Raw genomic sequence first — 13,477 nt, 5'->3', positions numbered from 1 at the left:
AAACCACTTGGAGATTTTTGAAAATGTCCCTACCCTCATCATTTATGCACGATAGACTCCATAGGAAAGTCAGGAGCCAACAACAGAAAGCAAAGCCCTTTACCTCTTCCTCAATACCCTGCATCTAATTCAAGGGAAAAGCTTCTTCTCCTAATGTAAGAGTAAACTGAGCTTCCAGGAGAGAGTTTACACCAAGCTTAAAGTAACACCTATGTAGAAACCCCTCATGCTTTAGAAGTATAGTGGGAAAGCAGTGGGAATGTGGGGAGAGGGGAGATGCCTCGAGGGTTTGCCGAAGGGGGGCTGCAGTTCGAGGAGCGGCTCCTTCTCTGTGTCACTGCACAGATCTCAGCTGGTGATGTGCAGGCACCCGATCGCAGAGCAAGAGGCAAAACAGGAGGTGCTCCTGCCAGGCCCTCGAGTGGACTTCCCAGACAATGCAGGATGAGCCACAACTTTCCCCATGGCCAGAGAGCAGCCACCATATTTCTGCAGTGTCTCCAGCAGGAGGTCTGGGACTGAAGGGTGAGAGAGCAACACCGATGTTTTGAGGTGGAAGTAAAAAACATGATAGCAAACATTTCCACAAAGGGAAATAAGCTTTAATCAGGGTGTTGATCAATCATAAAATACATATTTTAGCTTACATTTATGATTTCAGTTTAATTCTTAGTGGGTGGGTGGGTGTCTTCATCTAAACTAGGACACCTTTCAGCAGCATAAAATTTCTCTCAACTCAAAATATCTGTGTTGCTCTTTCGCCCTTCAGTCCCAGACCACTATCTGTTTTCTGGATAAACAAAAGCAGCCAATGTGTAACAAAATATGGTTAAAAAAAGAAGCTTACTTACAAAACTGAATTCCATAGCATGGCCCACAGAAATTGACATGACTTTTAGAAAGTTTAATTTATGTGCCAGTGCCATCAGTTAAAAAAAAATTACCCAAACAAGCCAAAAAATTATATTTCAAATGACTGAAGTGGGAGCTTGGATGATGTGCTTTGGTAACTCATCAATGTTTCTACTATATTTTTAAAAAATCAAATTATTAAGTGTATCCTAAATCAGTCAGTCACTTCAAGGTACACAACTATCACAATTATTGAAAAAGGCCTTGATCCTGAAAACATTTATGTCTGTGAATTTTTAGACAAGTGAATAGTCTTTGTAGGACTGACCTCTTACTTTACGTTGTTCACACATATGAACTTGTATGCACGATCAGAGACTAAGGCAGAAATACACATTTACAAGCTATCAACATTTTACCTAAAATGTCTCTTAAAACGGATTCAAAGTCATTACCAGCTGTTTCTTATTTAAAGCTTAATATCCATGTAATAGTATAGACAGTTTTACACAGAAGTATCTGAAGTTTTTCATCTTTTTTGTCTTCGGTTTTGGAAAAAAAAAATTGGCCTAAAAAGTCATCTTAAGACCAAGAATATCATTCATACTCATATCAGCCCCTTAGAATTAGAAACACTCCAACTATGAAAAATCACAGTGATAGCATGAATAAAACATCATTGGTTTTATTGTGTAATATATTTTATAAGGTCAAAAGTTACATCTAATCAGCAATGGCAGCCTTGGATTCTAATGGATTCATAATTATCCTACATCCAAGAAGTAAAATATCACATATGCTCAAAAATTTAAGAGTTAAATAGATATATTTCAAACAATATCTGGCTTTTTCAGACATAAATATTTGAACAAATGGGCTTCAAGGGACTATGCTCTGAAATAAGCGATGCTTTTGTTTGCATTTCCAGATTAATACCCATTCTGATAAAAGCATGAAACGTTACCAGTAAGCTGTGCGGCTCTCTAGACCTACCACAAATATATTATCTGGAAAGAGCTGGGTACTGAATGCAAACAGTCTGCTGCCTTCCCTCTACTTATCACTCTGCTGTTTCAATATTTTTTCTTTGACTTTCTGCCCCCGTATCTTAGCAAGTGACACATTCCCTACTGAAAACCACATTTATGACAAGTTTTAATACTTGGAATGAAAACTTGTGTCCATTCTGCACAGAAAGTACCTGGAAAGTGTGCTTTCATGCAAAATCCTTTCTTTCTGCTTTTCCCAATATACACACATGCTTTTTTTGTATCACAGAGATTTTAAAATTGTCTTATGCAATTTAAGTAACATTTCCAAAAAAAGTAACCTTTCTACAGGGAAAAATCAGAGCATTTCCAGTTGACAAAGTAATTTGTGAGGGACATGCAAAGCACCTGAAAAGACAGACTGCAATGAAAACCATTTTAACTATAGCAACAGCACTCACTGCATAATGCTAAAAGAAAAATTATGCAATTAGGTCTCTTATCAGATTTACAAAAATTCAGACTTATTCCCCCATTTGGTGGAATAAAAAAAGAAGAATCATTGTTCACCACATCTCTCTTGAGCACTACCTAGAGGAGGGGAGTGATGACCAGACAGTGAAGATTAGAAGGAACGTGTCCCACCTTACGCCTATTCTGCCAATCTGTCTCAGTTGTTCTTCTAGCTCCATAGGTTTACATGATTTTTTTCCCTAATTTTTTTCTTTTTTTTTTCTTTTTTTTTTTTATGCTGACAAGTAATACAAGACAGATTCTTGCCTTCTTAGGATCTTGCAATCTAGTTTAGACATAGCACGTCAAGTGGTGATGAAAGAAGGTTAGGGTGGGTTTGAAAAGATGAGGATTCCAACAGTAAACGATGCAGAGACATCAGTTTGGTAATGTACACATGTTTTGCATGATTCATTGGACCAAAATGGCCAAAGGAACTTAAAAAGCTGTCAAAGGCATCTTTACCTCTGACCTACCTAGTCATCCATCTGCTTCCTCATACTGTCAATCAAAGCCCTCTCATCCTTATCACTATTCTATTACACACATTTTCCACAACCATTTCTCCTCCAGCTCTTAAAAAATATCTTAGCAAACATTTCAATCAGTCATTAAAAACCTTGTTAAAATATGCAATGTGTCATCAAATATGCATAGCGTACTCGTGCAAAATCTGTAGAGCGTAAATCACTGTATTACATTTGATATAGTATTAATGTGAAACATCATAGAAAGTATTAACAATAGGAACTTTGAATTACTTTCTACAGATTGAAGCTTGATTTTGTGATATATTGAATAATGGCAGGGCAATTGAATACATTATTTTACACAGTAATTAAATGAAAACCCATTCAACATGCCTAGAATAATAATACAAACTACACGTAAAATTCGTACAATTAATTGCTGTTCTAACAAATTCATACACGGGGGGTTGCTTCAACTAAATTGTACACGCTTCAGTTTAAATATGCCAGGTTAAAACCTGCACATTCACTCCTCAGTGAATGCAAACAATTTAACGGGTTGGTGAACGTATGTTTAGCAGATATACAGGTGCACCTCTAAAGATAATATTATAAAATAATTATAATAGTAATAAAGTGACCTACCGACAGGAAATAGCCTGTTTAACTTCTGCAGCCCTTATCTCTTCCAGCCTCTTGCACAGATAGTTATGGAATTATCCTGTCGAAATAGTTATGGAATAACATCAGCCACTCACGCACAAGAAAGAATTTTGTTCAGACCTGTCACACATTACGTATTTATTCCAGACCCGCTGGATGACCCCCGCTAAATAAAACCTGGCGGAACCTCCCCGAAGAGCGGTCTGCCCGGGGTGACTGCCCGGCGGGCAGCAGCCCCGGCACGGCGGCGGCAGAGGGGAAGCGGGCGGGGAACGCCGCGGTGCCTCGGGCCGCTCCCTCTGCCCTCTCGGGGGGCAGCGCAGCGGGACTGGCAGCGGCCGGGGGAGAAGGAGCGGCTTTTGCTGGCCGCGAGCGGGGAAGGAGGGTCGGGAACATGCCATGGGTTTTTCAGGGTGCGGGAAGCCCCGAGGAGGGCGCCGGGACAGCCCCTCACGGCGCCGTTGAGGGGGCAGCTGGGGCCCGCCGGAGGCGGAGAGGTGCGGGCGCTGCGCGGGGGGACGCGTGCGGCGCCCCGGTCCCCGCCGCTTGGGAAGAGGCGGCTGGGGAAAGGCGCGCACCGCCCGCGCTTCTCCGAGGAACGGTCCTGGGGGCACTGCCCCCACGGCCCCTCTCCGGGTGGGGTCCCGGGGCAGGGCCTTGAGCTCGACAGCACCGCGGGGTGGGCACCGCTCTCCGCAACCGGCACGGGCCGGCGGCCGCCCTGCCCCTCGAGGGCAGAGGAGGCTCTGGGCGCGCAGGGCCCCGCTTGGGGCCCGCACTTTGGCGGGGGTGGAGGGGACGGAACGCAATTGGGGTGCTCAGGTGCCCCCCGTCAATACCGCGGCAGGACAGAATACCTCTGACGGCTCCACACCGCGCTTACCCCACCGCGGAACCAAGAGTAAGCCGGCCGGTTACCCCCCAGCCCCCGCGGACTCGCTCCACGCCGGTGCCGGGCCGGCGCCCGTCCTAAAGCCCACAGGTGGTTGTCTCTAAAGGGGGCAGAGTCCCGGGAAGGTCGCAGGGGGACAGCTGCAGGAGTGGGGCCTCCGCTCCCGCACATAGGGCAAGCTGCTCCCCCGAAAGGGAGCCCGCCTTGGGGGCACTGTGGGGCTCCGCCAGGGCAGCCCCCGCCCTGGGAAGGCGAGGTGAGGCTGCAGGCGGGCAGCGTTGCGTCCCTCGCCTCTGCTCCGCCAGCGATGGCACCCCCCGCCCCGCGCCAGGCACCTCTCCCGCCTGCAAAGTGCTGTCAGGGTTTTTAAGCGTCAAACAGGGATAATTATAAACCTCTGAAAACCGACGGGGTGTCATCTCCCTCTTTCACCGACTGCAAACCTCCACGCTCGGCCACGCGGTGTAAGCACTGTCCCCTACGCTCCTCCACCCTCCCAAAAAAGGACAAACGCGGGGCAAGCGGACCAGCTCCGTCAGGGAGAGCAGCGGCGGGACTCCCGCTCCAGAGCCTCGCGGTGGGCCGAGAGCGAGCGAGCCCGCCAGCCTCTTCCCCGTGATCCCACCCCATCCCTTACTTGCAAATCGGCGAAGTGATTTTTCCAACACGACGTTAACGTTTTGCCAGGTTTATTTTACTTGTTATACACAGACGATACAAACGGGCAAAAACCGAAACATTTCTCAATGGAGCATGTACTGGTATAAATTATTCAGTTCCACAGACGTAACAGAACAAATATAAAAATCACAACATTCGATTTACAGAAGAGTCAAAAATATACACACGTTTATGACCCTGAATTTCTATTAGGAAATTTCCCCGTCGAGTGTAATCTAGACTGAATATTTAGCCCGATGCATATTTCAGTTCGTAATTGTTTTTTTTTTTTCCTTCCATATAAAAATGCGTTAATTGTATAGATTTGCTACTCAAAATTCGAAGACTTATTATTCTGCTTCGCCGGGGAGGTAGTCCTGGAGGGATATTACTTCTCCTTCAATAGTATAAGAGGTTTACAAGAATGATCACTCTTACTTTCGATGTGCATTTGATTCCCCAGGAAGTCAGATCTCGGTTAGCTACTTTATGAAAAAGTCAATTCCAAAACTAAATGCAGTAAAATATACAACTCACAACTCATCTTCACTGGACTACACTATGGTTACCAACAATTCAGTCGTCTATATCTTTTTTCTTTTTTTTTTTTTTTTTTTTTTTTTTTTTAGATTATTCATTACAAAGATTTACAGCAATATAAAGAAAGACGGGGGAACTGCAAAGAAATTTGAAAATAGTTTGTTAGCATATTTGGCACCTGCAGGGACCAGTAATGGATTTGGCACTTGGGGGCAGGGGAAAGGGGATTCCACAAAAATAATAATATTGCTGATCTCGAGCTATTCCTTTCAAAGAAAAATAAGAGGCAGTTAATTTTGGTTCCAGAAGGCGTTATGCTCTTTTAATCGACTTTCCTATGAGACTTATTTCTGTTCTTTTGAAGGGAAAGCTGAGCTATTCCTTAGCTGTGTTAGCCCAGGGCACCACGTAATTATTTCATGCGAGGAATTGGAGAGAAAGTGAGAAACCCATTACCCGCTGCTACAGCTATGGACCAGTGACATTTCCAGAGGCATTTAGAAAGAGTGTTTACCTGGGGAGGGGCACGAGGAAGAGGGAGCAAAGAGCGGGGAATGGGGTAAAGAAATTTAAACAGGATCTAAGTTTTATGACTTAACAATGAAAACAAAACAAAAAAATCCAAACAAATAAATAAACCGAATCAAAGAAAAGTAATCTGTTACAATAAAATAAATACTATGTACAGGCATTTCACAGGCTGTTTTCCCCACTATTACTGTTTCCCCTAGAATCCATCCGTGGTAAAAGGAAGGAAGCGCTGTACGGTTTGAGAGTCTAAGCATCCTACTGATCAGTGGGTTTCGGTGCGGCAGTGCCCCCCGCGCCCCCGGGGCGCCGCCGGACTGGGCGGGGAGCGGGGCGGGGAGGCGGCGGCAGCGGCGGCCGCGGCCGCGGCTCAGCCTGCCTGCCTGCCTCCCTGCCGGGCCGGGGCACGGATGGGGCAGCTAGGGGCGGGGGTCAGTGCGCTAACGCGGAGGAGTTATTGTGCAAAAGGACGGCGGGCCGGCGGCCGCGCCTAGCTGTGCGAGTAGAAGCCGTAATAGCCGATGTCCTTGGCGCAGGTCTTTTCGCAGTCCCGCTGGGTAAGCACCTCGCTCTTGAGGGGCGAGGAGCTCTCGGACACCGGGGTGTCTGAGGGGGAGATCCGCCTCCTTTTGGCCTGCTCGTAAATCCCAGAATCGGAGGAGTCGATGGACTTAATGGACGACGGCGTCTCGATCCAGCTGGAGTCGGACAAATCTTTGGGCTTGGAGTCCTCGGCGCCCGGCAAGGGGGACCGCTCGGGGGCCAGGCTCTCCGCCTCCTCCCCCAGGTAGGGGTTGCCGGCGGCCATGCGCGCCGCCGCCGCGCTGTTGGGCCAGCAGGAGAGCACGGAGCCCGACTTGCTGCAGTACTGCGGGGGGCTGCGGGCCCCCCAGCCCGAGGGGTCGGCGTAGTAGCCCAGCGGCCGCCCGGCGCAGCCGGCCGCCTGCAGCGGCAGCGCCTTGACGCCCGCGGCCGCGTAGGACAGCAGCGTGGCCGCGTTGCCGGCGAAGTCGGTGGCCGTGTCGTAGGCGGAGGCGGCGAAGTCGAGGCGATTGTTGGCGGGGGCGACGAACCAGCGCTGCGGCGAGGGGGCCCCCGGGTCCTCGGCTTGCTGTGGGGAGAGCAGCCCGTTGGTGTGGGGCACGCTGCGGTCGGCGCCGGGCCCCGGGCCGGCTCCTGCCCCGGGATGGAAGCGGGACTTGGCGTAGTTACTCACGAACTGGTCCTGGAGGAAGGAGCCGGCCATGGCGTAGCGGGCCCCGGGCACGATCTGCGAGCGGGGCGAGTCGTTGGGGGAAGGCGTCAGCCGGTCCATGTCGCAGCCCGTGTAGATCCTGCCCAAGAGAAGGGGAGAGAGCTGGGTGTCCGCCGCAGCCCGGCGCCCTCCTCGGCGCGGCACCCGGCCGAACGCGGCCCTCGGGGGACGAACGGGACGGCGCCGTCCCAGCGCGCTCCGGCCCGGCCCGGGAGCCTGCGCTCCTCTCCGGCCTTGGCCTCTGGCATCAGCAGCGCCGAGGGCCTTTAACCGGGAAAAGGGAAGACGGGGGCAAGAGAGAACAAATCTTTCGGAACCGGTTGGCCATTCCTTGACGGGGCTGAGATCCCTCTCTCCGGTCCGAACCCACAACCCAAAAGCGGGAAATCCCGCGGGGTGACACGTTGACCGGTCCCACCACATGTGCAACAGGCAGCCAGCCCGGTCATTTGCCGCGAGCAGCATGAGTGGCAGCCTAAGGAATCCTATCGGCTGTTTAACACTTATTATTGGGAGTCACAGACGAACCATCAACATTTTACTGATTTTAAATTAAGCTAATCTTTAAACACCTACTGTAGGAAATGTAAAGCCAGACACTTCCAGTGTTCTCTGCTTGGCCTATATATATAATTCTCCCATGCTGGGCTGCAATTTGCGATTATGAAAACTTTAATGGATGAATAACTACTATCTGTATTTAATTCAGGCTAAAACTGTGCTTTAATTAACCCTCCACGCCTCCTGGAATTTCTTATCCAAAATAAACTTGGCCCTTAAACAAATTCAACGTGCTAGACAACATTGAAGCTTCCCCCTCCCCCCGTCTCCTTTCAAGTGACGCCCTATAAAGTTTTTTCCCTATCAAAAAGAGAAAAGCACTTTTGGCTGGGGCCGAAGGCCTTTCCCAAGGCCGGACATACTCCCGCAGAGCTCCCGGAGAGCGGGCAGGCTCGGCTGCCGCCCTCTGTGGCACCGGGGACCGCCGCTGCCCTCCCGGTGGCGAACCTGCTCCTCGCCACAGCCTCGGCGACCCCTGCCCCTGAGGGAGAGCGACCGCACCACAGGCTGCTCCCCGGGCAGAGCTGGAGCTCGGCCCCGGGCCCCTCTCGCACTAGTTCAGCTCTCGGCGTCCTTTCCACCCTTCCCCTGCAAGCCTGCTTGCTGGTGGTTGCTGGACCGCGGTCCAGCGGAGAGGCTGAAGCAGGCGCTTAAGATACGCATGGGGTGAGGCGCTCGAGGCCAAGTGAGGCCACTGCCCGCCACAGTTTAGAGAGGAAAAAGGGTCCTTAAAGCCGGGGACCCGTGCCACAGACCAGAGCTTGCAGCTGGACAGGCGAAATCCCTGTCGTCTGCTCCTCCGGGTGTACGGGCAGCCCTGCGACCACCACCTCCCGCTGCCCCAAGCAGGGCAGGAGGATGCCGGGCGGGTCGTACCCCGGGTCAGGGGAAGCCTGCCTGCAGGGCCTGCAGGCCGGGATACCCCCGTTTTTGTCCCGAGGGCCGCGAAAGGCGGCGGCAGGGGCTGAGCGTTGATGCCGGCCCGGAGCCGCAGTCGGAGGGGCACCAGCCGCCTGCGGCGCGGGCGTCAAGGCCGGGGGGTCAGACGGCTGGGATCGCCTCGGAGGCGGACGGGCAGAGGCAGAGCAGAGACAAACAGCGATTAAAACTTCAGCGACTTTAGCTCCACCCAGAAGGGAGAAGGGGGAAAAAAATTCAACCCCGGAGAAGAATAAAACGAGACGAAGACATTTCCTTCCGGACTCCGGCTCTGCGGACCTCGGAATGATGCAGACCCGGCGGGTTGCCGGGGACCGGGTCCCTGCTGCTCCGGTGCTTCTTTCGGAGCCCTTACGCGCAAGTGAAACGGAAGCTTGGAAAGAGGCGCCAAGATACGTGCCAGGAAAAACCAACAACAAAACCCCCGCAAGTGCCAAAGGGAGATGCGGACTCGGGTGCGGGCAGCGCGGCCCCAGGCGCGGAAGCGGCCTCAGGGCTGCGCAGGGCCTCGCCGCAGGGACAGCCCCTGCGCCGGAGCGGGCGTGTGCTTTCCTGCCGGAGGGCTCTAGAAAAGCCTGACATTACACATCTCCGTGTGAAATGAGCCACCCCTCATCCTAAATCTCCCCCCTCTGACATGTGTGTGCAGCCGGCAGAAGGGTAGTAAAAATCCGGTTTACTTACGTGTCGTAATTGTCTCGGAATCCTTTTGCGAAAGGGTTGTGGTCTATTTTCAGCTGCGTGATCTAGGGAAAGAGAGGAGCAGAGCACACGTTGTGAAAGCCTGAAAAATATACCCCACTGCAGCCAACACGTTTTTAAAGGACCAAGCTTTACTCCAGTCAATCATACTGCCTTTAAACCGTGAAAAATTAACTCTGGTATGCTTATAGACATCACAGTCTAATTTTAAGATTTACGTTGTTGTAAAAAGTACGAAAAGAAATCAATATTTAACCCCATATTTTGAGATGTGTTCAGCATTCCTAGTGCATGGGTATGAATACTGAAATCCAGAAATTAGACAAAACGTAATGCAGAACGGTAACTAGGAGTTTGCATTTGCATCGAGCAAAATAATTAAAGCGAGAATGTGGACTGAACATATGTCATTTGAAAAGGGGGCACCAGTCTGTAGCAAAGCCAGACCACTCCGAAACGCATCCAGGCATTAACGAGCTTTTAATTTGAGGAAGTTGCTCCGTCACCCCCGGCGCAATCAATGAGGATGTTAATTGATCTTTGCAGACATAAAGCTTAAGCTAACAGCTTAACAGCTAACTAAGCTGTTTCCGACTGGGAGATAAATGCCGCGGGCCAGCGCCCAGCCCCGGGCGGAGGGGCAGGATCGCGCCCATCCTGGCGGGGAGGGCGATACCGCTGCGGGCACCCGGAGGGGGCTCCTGAGGCGAAGGCGGCCCGAGTGGCTAAAGCCGCCCTCGGGATGGCCAGGGAGGGCTGGCACAAAGTGGGGAACAGGGAGCCCCATCTCCCGGCGCCGGAGACCCGGGCAGCAGCCGGGCCATCCCTGGTGGGCTGCCTTGCGGGGAGCGGGGAGACCGCGAGAGGAATAAACCAGGGAGCTCTTTACATCGGTGTTTTGGTAGGCGGTGACTGCAATGAACTGCGTCTCGGGGAAGGTGAATGTTTGCACTCTGCCCGGCTGGTTGGTATCCTCCGTCCCGTCTTCGTTCACCTCCACCACATGCAAGCGAGGTTGGTACTTGTGAAGGGACTGCAAAACCACCATCTGTCAGGCATGGCAAAATGAGGGAGGGGGACGCGGGGAGAAAAGAAGAAATTAGAGCGAGAAGGACGAGCAGAGCAATGCCCGCTGGCCGCCGCCTCCCCGGGACGGTTGCGGACTTCCCCGGCCGCACCGGACAGCGGTGTCAGCTTGGCCAATGCGCTCAGGGCCGACGAGGCCCATGGCAAAATGAAATGGGAGGACTTTCTCACCACCACCCCCCTTTTATTTTCACCTAACGACACGATCTAAAAAAAATACACGTCCTTTCGGAAAAGGTAGGATTTCAATTAGAAGAAATAAAAATCATTCTGGCAGCGTCTGCGTTCCCCCACTGACCTGCCCGTTGTTGTTTGATGCTCCTTTATTGTTTGTAAGTTTTAATTTCCCAAAGGAGATTTCCTGACGCATCCAGTGGGCTCCCGTGTTGGGGGAGTCGGGATGCATATACACCCGGTTTCCTAAGCAAAACAACAAAAAACACAACCACATCACAGTTCTTGCCTTTACCCCTGGTTCTGCCGCTGCATCCGCACACGAGGGTGAAGGACCCCGTCAAGTGGACAATATTTTACTGCCAAAACTCCCTTCATTTAAAACGAAAGGATTAAAACAGATTTTTCCGAACACCTTTTACTTTCTCCTCCACCCTCTTTTTTTTTTTCCTTTCTGTTTTTTTTTAAAAACATCGTTGGCCCATTTGCTTTTAAGAAGTCGCCAGAGCCAGTCCGCAATGGCATTAATTAATCATTCTCACCTACATATGTGTCGAGAAAAGTGTTAATTGGAGGAACTTGCCTTGTACATTGGTGTCCGCCTTGCCGCAAGGAACCCATTTGCCTCCCTGAAATCTCCAGTGATTGGGGTCCGCCAAAATTACATCCACAAAAATATTGTAGTGAGCCGTAGGGTCGAGACCAGAAATATTAAAGCTTAGGAAAGGGAACATGCGCCTAAAAAAAAAAAAAAAAAAAAAAAAAAAGACAAAAAAGAAAAGGGAGGAAAAAAGAAAAGGAAGGAGGAAAGCAAGCCATCGGCAGCGACAGGCACACGCGGAGCACCCAGCCGTTGTGCTTTATCCTCACGGCTCCCGATAGCGACTGGGAAATAAAAATCAAAAGAAGCCCCCTCCCCGGAGTGCCGAGCTTTCCGCGGGGAAGGGCTGAGTGCAGCCGGCGCGGGAACTTGCGGGGAGGTAGAGAGGGCTGCCCCGGCGGGGACCGGCTCCGGTGGGAGCCGGCTCCGGCGGGGACCAGCACCGGAGCTCCTGGCGACCAGGGCAGGGGCCCCGGTGACGGGGGAACAGCTCCGCCGGGGCGGCGGTGGCTCCGGGCGGCTCCCCCGGCGAAGTCCGCTGCTCAGCCCCGACACCCAGAAAGGTCCGCGCGGTGGCTTACCTTCCCTGCTTCGTGATGATCATCTCCGTCTGGTGCCGGTGAAATTTCAGCCAGAGTGGCCTGTTGCACAGGTAGACCTGAGCCTTGCCGGGAACCAGCCCCGGCTGCGTGGAGGAGAACTGGTAGAAAGGTGCCCCTTGGTAGGAATGGCCATACTGCTGGGGGTACGGGTAGCCTGCCGTGGGGTAGCCTTGCGGAGAAGAGTTGGACAGGAGGCTGTTATAAGCTCCGTTGGTGATCACAGGATGATGAGCCATGTAGCGGCTGGGGCTGGCGATGGAGAAGGCTGGGTGAGCAGGTCCATGCTGGCTGGGATAAGGGAACATGGTACTAGGAGCAGAGGCAGCAGACTGGGGCTGGCTGGACTGAGAGAGCAGATAGCGATCTGCAGCAGATCCATCGAAACTGTGACGAAGCTCAGAGACCCCGTCCAAGACGGGAGAGAGTTTATTTCTCTGGACGTCCCCTGGTGTGTCCTTGGAGTCAGGAAAATTGTCTGTATCTGACTGATTCGTCATCCCCCTGGTAATTTTTTTCAAAGGTGAACTTCTCTCCAGGTTGTCAGTGGTCGAGATAATGGGATGATCATGCAAGGCAAGCTCAGATCCGCCTGCATGTGGGTAACTGCTGCTCACATTGAGAAATTTCTTGGAGAGCATGATAGAGGGAGAAAGACAATGCTCCAGCTGCATAGCTCTAGCACCACAGTAATAACCCTTCAGTCCCTGGATCTGAAAGGGCTTCCTAGTATCAGAAGCTAGACATCCTGGGACCCACACTAGGCAGAAAGCACTTCATCTACCAAATGCTTCCCAAACGTTTGATTTACTTTTTTTTTTTTTTTTTTTTTTTTTTTTTTTTTTTTTTTCCTCCCTTCCCAGGGAGAAGAGATTGGCCAATTGACACTATGCAGCAATCAGGAAAGACTCACTTTTGATCTTGCTGCTTGTGGAGAGGATGAAACGGCTTCTGCCATTGGTTAACCGCTGACAGTAATTTAATTAGATAGACATTAATTAGGATAATCACCTGGCTCCTGGTCGCGACGATCATGGCAAATTGAAGGAGATGATTTTATTGTGAGATAGAAGGAAGGGAAAGGGGGAAGGGAAGAGTGTGTTTGCAGCGAGAGCTCATTATTATGTGACCTTTCTAGCTTTTTTTTTTTTTTTTTTTTTTTTTTTTTTGACTACGGCTGGAAAATAAATCCGGACCCTGAGATTTCCTAAATATTGCGCGCGTGTACCCCACCTTTGTGCGTCAGGGAGCAGAGCGGCTCCTGGGCGCTCTGGGGAGCAATGGCGAGGGGAGCGCGGGGCTCGGCGGCCGCTGCCCTCAGCTCACCCCCGCGGTTTGTCCCCAGCGGGGCGCAGTCCCGCTCCCCCAGCTCTTCTGAGCGGTCCCCGGCGCATCGCCCCCACCCTTCCCACCCGTGCCTGTTCCGCGGGGGAAAATGCACCCTCTGTCCCCG

At 51.4% G+C, this 13,477-nt stretch overlaps 1 protein-coding gene across 2 annotated transcripts; it reads right to left on the bottom strand.

Moving 5' to 3' along the window:
- Positions 1-5,051: 5,051 nt before the first annotated feature.
- On the bottom strand, positions 5,052-12,931 carry TBR1 (T-box brain transcription factor 1). Of its 2 annotated transcripts, XM_068195667.1 has the most exons (7): positions 12,007-12,929; positions 11,408-11,562; positions 10,949-11,070; positions 10,454-10,612; positions 9,547-9,608; positions 7,324-7,441; positions 5,052-7,218 (listed from the first exon to the last, which is right to left on the bottom strand). In XM_068195667.1, exons 1-7 carry the CDS (start codon positions 12,696-12,698, stop codon positions 6,598-6,600), a joined length of 1,929 nt encoding a protein of 642 aa, XP_068051768.1. In that variant the 5' UTR covers positions 12,699-12,929; the 3' UTR covers positions 5,052-6,597. The 2 variants fall into 2 exon arrangements, with proteins under 2 accessions (XP_068051768.1, XP_068051767.1); XM_068195666.1 differs by having other exon boundaries at positions 5,052-7,441; positions 12,007-12,931.
- Between the last annotated feature and the right edge of the window lie 546 nt (positions 12,932-13,477).

Source organism: Anomalospiza imberbis, chromosome 7, assembly GCF_031753505.1.
Source record: "Anomalospiza imberbis isolate Cuckoo-Finch-1a 21T00152 chromosome 7, ASM3175350v1, whole genome shotgun sequence".
NCBI classification, from domain to species: Eukaryota; Metazoa; Chordata; class Aves; order Passeriformes; family Viduidae; genus Anomalospiza; species Anomalospiza imberbis.
Note: the sequence above shows the minus strand (reverse complement) of the source record. Positions and strands in the feature narration are given on the sequence as shown.

Bases quoted from the DNA above. Each gene is read 5' to 3' on its own strand.
- TBR1 (XM_068195666.1), bottom strand. From the start codon at position 12,698: ATGCAGCTGGAGCATTGTCTTTCTCCCTCTATCATGCTCTCCAAGAAA. The intron at 10,613-10,948 runs GTCAGTGGGGGA...CATGCCTGACAG, and splicing joins CATCAAACAACAACGGGCAG to ATGGTGGTTTTGCAGTCCCT. The intron at 7,442-9,546 runs GTAAGTAAACCG...TCTCTTGGGCAG, and splicing joins TTCCGAGACAATTACGACAC to GATCTACACGGGCTGCGACA.